At 35.7% G+C, this 8,077-nt stretch overlaps 1 protein-coding gene across 1 annotated transcript; it reads left to right on the top strand.

The window, feature by feature from the left end:
* Positions 1 to 1,957: 1,957 nt before the first annotated feature.
* LOC139902471 (probable disease resistance protein At1g61300) lies at positions 1,958 to 6,690 on the top strand. Its single transcript, XM_071885093.1, has 6 exons — positions 1,958 to 4,832; positions 5,225 to 5,234; positions 5,482 to 5,487; positions 5,570 to 5,767; positions 6,118 to 6,229; positions 6,541 to 6,690. The coding sequence occupies exons 1-6, from the start codon at positions 1,958 to 1,960 to the stop codon at positions 6,688 to 6,690; spliced, it is 3,351 nt and encodes a 1,116-aa protein (XP_071741194.1).
* The last annotated feature ends 1,387 nt before the right edge of the window (positions 6,691 to 8,077 follow it).

The following is an 8,077-nucleotide window of genomic DNA, read 5'->3' as shown; positions in this document are numbered from 1 at the left end:
CGTCTAATTGAGTTTTTTAGACGTGTTCAAGGGACCGCACAATTAGAGCTGCTACATCTAGACGTGTTGAAAAACAAGTCTAATTAGCCTTTTTAACACGTCTAATTGACGATTTTTGTAGTAGTGTAATACATTTGGAAGAATCGAAATAATGTAATTTTCCATAACAAATCGTGGAGTGTCCCGGTTGCCTTGAGTGAGATTCAACTAAAATCATACGAGTGGATATCCAAAAGATCGAACGGAAGAAGTATCGAGTGGCTAACTTGGCTAAGTGATCCTAGCGTTTTTCTCACAATCTCATAATGTATGTAACTCTTTCATGATGTATGTTTGCTTTCTCCGCAAGCATATAGACTATTAGCATGCGTGTTACCAGTTAGAGTAGGATACATTCGTGTATACGTCTATTGTTCCATGGGGGTTCCATGTCCCATGGCACGCTACATGTATCTCGTGTAAATTGTTTGCTTGTTAATGTTAATATTACTCTTGCTTTTCAAAAAAAAAATCACTTTTTTTTTTTCGGCGAAAAACAAGAAATATATTAATAAGAAGAGGATTCTTTCATCAAAGAGATGAAGAGCCCTAAAGATTACAAGCATACAACAACACAATACATGAAACTCCGACAAACCATATTGAACTAACCTAGGAAATTGAAACGAGCAAAAAACACATAGACACAACATTCTGAAGTACAAGGAGGACAATTTTGAGTCATCAACACTCCAACTAAACCTTTACTCTTGCTACATGAGAGCACCTTGAAATAGAAGTTCACACCTTCTGCTCTTAGACCATGAAAACGCCATATTGTCATGCCACAAAAACTTATAAACACCTTATTGTGGTGCATGAAAATTCAACCAAGCTTATTTGATCAAGCTTATTTTGCAATCTGATGTGATCTTCATAAGACAACCTAAGTTAAAGAACCTTTAGATCATCACTGATGAAGTTGAACTACTCTAAGGCACACAATATAACCTCATATTCAACCTTTAACCCAACTCTAGCATGATTATAAAGCCTCCGTAGCCAGAATCATATTGAAGAGTGTTGCACAAAAACATACTGAGTATACTTTGACTTTTCTGAATGATCCCATGCAAACTACATACACTAAAACCTCAAACCCACCTAAAAATTATTGCACCACCATTGTTCCAAAGAAAACCCAACATCTTGCCATGACCATGGATTCTCGAAAAAAGCCTCCATTATTTCCCATTGTTTTTTGTATGGCCAAAAATTGTACTTGAAAGTGGTTGATCATTTATCCCGCCATATGACCTTTTCTTTGTTACCGAGGCCGCGGGTGTTCCATGAGGCGACCCTCATGGTTTCGATTTATGATTGGGCAACTCCTCAGCTGCCATCTTTTCCATAAGCTTGTCGAAATTTTGAAGCTCCTCTTTATATGTAATCTTCTTTGAACCCACAATTTTGTAAGCCCAATTGTCTGTGATGGAATTGCAATCAACTTGTTCAAAAAAAAAATCACTACCTATATGTAATACAGTAAATAAATAATGGAGTACTCCGTAATAAGTTTATCCCCCCTACCATTGGTACGGTATAAAAGAAAAGATAAGAAAAGATAAAGTATGCTTGACTATTCCCCGTTTATGTTCCCCCATTTAAAAACATAGGCTCCAGTGATGTGACCATTCATAGAAATAATTACATGTATTAGTCTCGCGTGATATGATCAATCAGAAATAATTACACCAATAATGTATGCATTCATATTTCTTTTGGATTTCTTATTCTCAATTTCACTGTTTTAGTATTTCTTGATTTATATTTCCATATTATTCTTGTTCATCTTGTTCATTTTCATCTTTCTTAATTCCCTTCAAACATACAACTCAAACACACCGAGATTGTCACGACCATCTACTGTACAACACAACCACCCACCATTTTCTAAACCGTGTAGTAGAAAAAAGCTATGGAAATCGCAGCGAAGGTTGTTGAAAAAGTAATGGACTTGATGTTTGTTGTTCCCAAGAGGGAGATTGGTTACATGTGGAATTGCAATCAACTTGTTCAAAAGTACAGAAGTGAAGTTCAAATACTCGAAGATATGAAAGGGAGGATTCAACAAAAAATAGAAAGAGCCAAAGATACAGGAGACACACTCGTGGTTGGTGTTGAAGACTGGGTCAACTTTGCCGATGCTGGAATTTTACAGGCCCGAGAATTTCTTGCTGAAGAAGCTAATGCAAAGAAGACTTGCTTTGGAATAGGTTTGTGTGGTAACTGGAGCACTCTTCATCGGTACGGTAAGATGGCAACACAGACGATTGCTCCTCTTACGGAGCTCCAACTACGTGGCACGACTTATGATACTTGTGAGATTGCCATAGATACTCGTGCACCGCAACAACTAGACTGCTACCAAAACAAGAATCTTGATGGTATTAATACCCAAAATTCAGCTTTGGGGGATATCATTGCAGCTATTGAAGATGAAAGCATACAAATTATTGGAATCTATGGTGTAGGAGGTGTAGGAAAAACTACACTGGCCAAGGAAGTTAATTCAAGAGTAAAGAGTATGTTTGCTGATGTTGCATTTACAACTATCTCTAAAAACTTTGATGTTGAAAGGATTAAAAATGATATTGAAAATGCAAGAAAGCGAATTATGAAAGCTGAGAAGATTCTAATCATATTAGATGATGTGTGGGAGGAATTGAATTTAGATGAATTGTGCATTCCGTGGGGTATTCAACACATAAACTGCAAAATTTTATTGACATCTAGAAGCAAACATGTGTGTGAGAATATGAATGCTCAGAGTGTAATCTGTGTGAACTCTTTGCCACAAGAAGAGGCATGGATTCTTTTCAAACATGTTGTTGGTGACAAACTGGATACCGACAGCGATCTGACTTCAGTTGCAAGGGATGTTGCTAAAGAATGCGGTGGATTGCCACTGGTCATTAACGTGATTGGAAAAACTTTGAAAAACAAAGGTATCAGTTCTTGGAAGGCAACTTTAACTCAGTTACAGAAAAATGCTTTGAAAAACAAAGATGTCGACGCAACAATAGAAATGGTATATGATCGTTTGAAGCTAAGCTATGATTATCTTAAAAACGAAGCCCAATGGTGCTTCTTACAGTGTGGTTTGTTTCCAGAAGACGTTGATATTTTGGTGGAAGGCTTGGTACTATATAGGGTAGGTTTGGAAAAGTCTAAGGAGGTTGAAAGCATAGAGGATGTGAGAAGCACTGTTCAAAATGCAGTGAATATCCTCAGGTCTTATGGTTTGTTGTTGGATGCAAATGAGGGGGATGATTATTCAAAATACTACATCAGAATGCATGATGTTGTGCGTGATATGGCGTTGTTAATTGCAAATGAAGGAACAAATCATTTTCTGGTGATGGCTAGGGAAGGTTTGACTGAATGGTCGCCAAGAAACAACATCCCACCAAGTTACACGGCGATATCATTGATGGATAATAGAATAAGTAAGCTTCCTGAATATCATATTAGCTTCCCACATCTTGAAGCTGCCTATTTGCAGGGTAATTATTTGGCATCTATTTCTGATGAATTTATTGAAGGAATAAAAAACGCTAGAGTTTTAGATTTGGCCAATAATGACATCTCATCCCTCCCACAGTCATTAACCAGGCTCTCACAACTTCGCATGCTCAATCTTAAGGGAAATAGATCTATATGTGAAATTAGTATAATAGGTGAGTTGAAAGGCCTTGAGATTCTAATTCTTAATGATACTGGAATCGAAGAAGTTTCTGAATGTATTGGTCAATTGGTTAACTTAAGGCGGCTTGAAGTTATAGATTGTAAAAAGCTATCTTATATATCACCAGATGTCATTTCGAAGCTCAGGCGGCTGGAAGAGTTACGCATTCATTTCCCGGTCCCATGCAAAGAAGTTCACGAGTGTGTTGCTGCGGTGAACTGTTTGTCGAAGCTCACATGTTTGGAATTACTAGTGCCAATTCTTTATGAATTTTCTGAAGGTTTTGATTTTAATAAACTCAAAGGATTTGCAATTAAAATCGGAAAGGATGATAGTGGTTTTTTGAACTTTTTTTGGACTTCAAAACGTCATCTAGCTTTGAACATGGAGTATCATGTGTTTCCAATCTTACGGGTGCAAAAGCTAATTGAGGTAAGTCGTCCTAATATAATAAGTCTAAGTGAAATACAAAACTTGAATAACATCATACCGGACCTAGATCAAGAAGGTTTCATTAATATAGAAGGTATTGATTTGGAAAAGTGTAATAATGTTACATGCCTAGTGGATACATATGATTGGGGATGGAATGCAAATGAAAAGTTTTTAAGGGAAGTAAAATTCTTGAGATTGGCTCAACTAGATAAGTTAGAGGTTCTATGGAAATGCCCAGATGAATTTATAAGTCTTACTAACCTAGTCAACCTTCACATTTATGATTGTCATAAGTTAGTAAGACTATTTCCTATGAGTGTCGCAAAAGGGCTCGTCTCACTGAATGAGGTCTACATTGAATCTTGTACAAATCTAGAGGAGATGATTTGGGGTGAAACTGAAACGGATGAAGTTGTCTTCCCTTGCCTTACCACTATTCACTTAGTTTATTGTTATGAACTCAAAAGCTTCTACTCGGGCAGTTGTAGCATCAAATATCCATCATTAGTGAAAGTAGAATTAATTGTTTGTCATAAAATGGAGATGTGGGGACCCGGAAGCCATGAAACACCCGAGCTCAAGTTTGTGGAAGATGTACCACTTGATGGACATTATTCCATTAATGATGCCGTTGTCAAACTTCATGTGGCACAAAAAGCTAGCTTATCAGGTAATAAAAATGCACTAATCACTTAAACATTGTTATTTTGATTTAATTGGCCGATATCTATAGTATGTTCTGTTTTGAACAGGAACTTGAGAACAAGACGACAAGATAATTACAGTTTCTAGAGTTAACAAAAAAGGTAAGTTGCATTTTAACTACTACTAGTATTTTTATATTTGGGTATCGGAGATTGGGTAACAAAACTAATACATAATATATTTGATAATGTTTGAGTGAAGTAAAGATACTGCTATGCTGATAACAGCTGACGGGCTAATTACGTATCTTCTCCCAACAAACCCTTTTCTTACTTAGAATATGGTGACAAGGTTAGATTGTTAAGTTTACTATGTAAAGATTGTAATTAATGATTTTTTGTTTTTGTTGTATTATAGTTACGGGAGTGTGACCAATCGATGATGTCATGGTAACGATCCCATCAAATTTTCATATGGAACTCTCTCTATGTTGACACTGATTTGGGAGTTGGCACATTATGTTACATGTAGTACTTATAATACAATATATGTTATATGTATTTACTTTAGTTTGAACTTCATTTCACTTTGTTTTACAGTATTATTTTTCAAAAACGCAAATCTGTTACTCCATATCGTACTCTATTATATGATATATTTGTGTCATTTGTCAGGGTGACGTAAAACTTAGAAATATTATAGTTAATCTATAATTCATATAAATGTATTGAAACTTTGTCTCATGGTATGTGTTTGTATCAGGGTGTACTCTGGTATAAACGGTACAAAATATTGCGGAGTACTAGGTTTTGCTAGTGCACTTGTTTACCTTCACAGTCAGGCTATCCTACACGTCGATGTAAAACTTAGAAACATAATTTTGAATAGAAGTCTGGCCCCCAAACTGTCAGGTTTTGGGTTAGCAATGGCAATCAACAAGGCTAGCTACATTCATACCATGTAAGCATAATTGTTCATATAATCATATAATAAAAGTCGGATTATTCGGTCAAAGTTGGATTTGTTTAGGTTTGATTTGGTCAAAATTCAGTCAAAATCTGTCATGGTCAACAGCCGACTAGTCCCGTCTAGAACGACTAGCCCTTACTGACAAGCGACCTTGATATTAATTATATTATATAAGATATAAGTTGTACGATTTTTTCTAAACAGTAGAATAAGACGTACAATAGGCACTATAGAGCTAGTCAATCATCCCTGTCTTAATTACAGTTTTGGAATTCTGATATATTGTATTTTGTATTGTATTGTTTATTAATGAATGAATTAATGATTATTTCTGTAACCAGCATATGTGACAGGGGATACACTAAACCTGGGTATCTAACAATGACGTCACATCTGTCAACCAAGGATGACATCTTTAGTTTTGGTGTGTCAGTTTTGGAAACTGTTTTACTGGTCACAACTCATTCTATCAACTTTTCAAAACCAAGCACCTTGAAGAATGTGTTAGTACAACAATGGATCATCAAATTCTGCCATACTTGTGCATATATAATCTGTATTTTCTATCAGATAGATGCATTCCTACTTTAGATCAGACTGAACCCAATACGTCCTCTATCTTCTTAATTTACATGATTCTAGCAGAAATATACGTGAGGATGATTCATAAATCTCATGGTCTTGAAATGAAACAAAAAACGAATAAACAGAACGGAAACAGAACGGTAGTAGCATAGTTACAAACACATTGAATGGTTTTGTAGTTTTGGAAGAATTGGTTGGAAGGAACAGCTTCAAATGTGACAAATACTGAATTAAGCACGGAGTTGGAATACTTTATTTTGATGATTCGAACCATTGACAACCAACATGGGGATTCACCATTAAAGATCCCTTTGTACCTAGCGATATAAATGGACCAAATGGTCGCGGGTCAAAATGAATCCCTAAAATTTTAATACCCATACTGGAAAACCAACCGTGGGAGATCGTGACGAGAGAGAATGACATGGTCCACGTCCACCAAATGTTCCACCAAATGTTCCACCATTTAAAAAGACTTCCACCAAATCTTGTGGGGCCAAAAAAACAATGAAATAATAGATGGGAAATCGACTCTTAACCAGAGACACAATGAATTATATCCGAAAGGGTCATGTGTTGCTGAGAAATTACTTGAAAGGCTAATCAACGGGAAAAAAACTCGCCTAACACGCATAACGGGCTCATCCAACTTTGAGCTACCTAGGCTACATGGATCCAAATAAACACATATCCGATTTTAAGCGAGAGCATATACGTTAAAAGTCATAACGACTACTTGGATGGTGTTTACATATTTTATTTAATATTTAATATTGGTAACAATACTTCTTCAACTTTGAATTCTTATATGGCCACAAAGTGTATGCCATAATGGAGTACCATTGAACCCCTTATGCTATCCTATCCCTCGTTTGAGTGATGATTAACAGGGGTCAAAACCACTGCTTTCTTCTTTTTCTTTGGATTAATACTTTTAAATTTTATTCTATTAAACTATTATCAAATGATAATGGTGAACAAATAAATATGGCGTCCTTGTGTGAACCTTGAAATGACACGTAGCATAGAACCTATATCCTTAATAATATGCCAAATCAGATTTGATGAATTCAGCTACATTCATATTTTTTAATAGATAAGATAAGATAGATGGAGTAGAAGATTAGTCCCAATGACCAATCAGAAATAATGTATGAACAAATTCATGCATATTTCTTTCGGATTTCTTAATTTTCCATTTAACTTTTTTAGTATTTCATGATATATGTTCCCTTTTCATCTTCTCCATTTTCAAATTCATCTTCCTTAATTCCCCTAAAAAATACAACTCAAACACCGACATTTTCACTTCCATCTACAACACGACCGCCCACCATTTTCTAAAATTTTAATTCCTTTTCTAATTAAATACCGTCTAGTAGAAAAAGCTATGGAAATCGCAGCTAAGGTCGTCGAAAAAGTAATGGACTTGACGTTTGTTGTTCCCATGAGGGAGATTGGTTACATGTGGAATTGCAAACAACTTGTTCAAGAGTACAGAAGTGAAGTTCAAAACCTCAAAGATATGAAAGGGAAAATTCAACAAAAAATAGAATTAGCTAAAAATAAAGGAGATAATCTCGTTCATGGTGTAGAAGACTGGATCAACGCTGCTACTGCAGAAATATTGAAAGCCGAAGAATTTATTATAGAAGAAGGTAATGCAAAGAAGACATGCTTTGGAATTGGATTATGTGGTAATTGGAGCACTCTTCA

This window comes from Rutidosis leptorrhynchoides, chromosome 3 (assembly GCF_046630445.1).
Source record: "Rutidosis leptorrhynchoides isolate AG116_Rl617_1_P2 chromosome 3, CSIRO_AGI_Rlap_v1, whole genome shotgun sequence".
Lineage (NCBI taxonomy): Eukaryota > Viridiplantae > Streptophyta > Magnoliopsida > Asterales > Asteraceae > Rutidosis > Rutidosis leptorrhynchoides.
This window is presented reverse-complemented; position numbering and strand designations above follow the sequence as displayed.

Coding starts and splice junctions, on each gene's coding strand:
- LOC139902471 (XM_071885093.1), top strand. CDS start 1,958: ATGGAAATCGCAGCGAAGGTTGTTGAAAAAGTAATGGACTTGATGTTT. Junction 5,768..6,117: donor GCTAGCTACATTCATACCAT/GTAAGCATAATT, acceptor TTCTGTAACCAG/CATATGTGACAGGGGATACA. Junction 6,230..6,540: donor TTTTGGAAACTGTTTTACTG/GTCACAACTCAT, acceptor ATGGTTTTGTAG/TTTTGGAAGAATTGGTTGGA.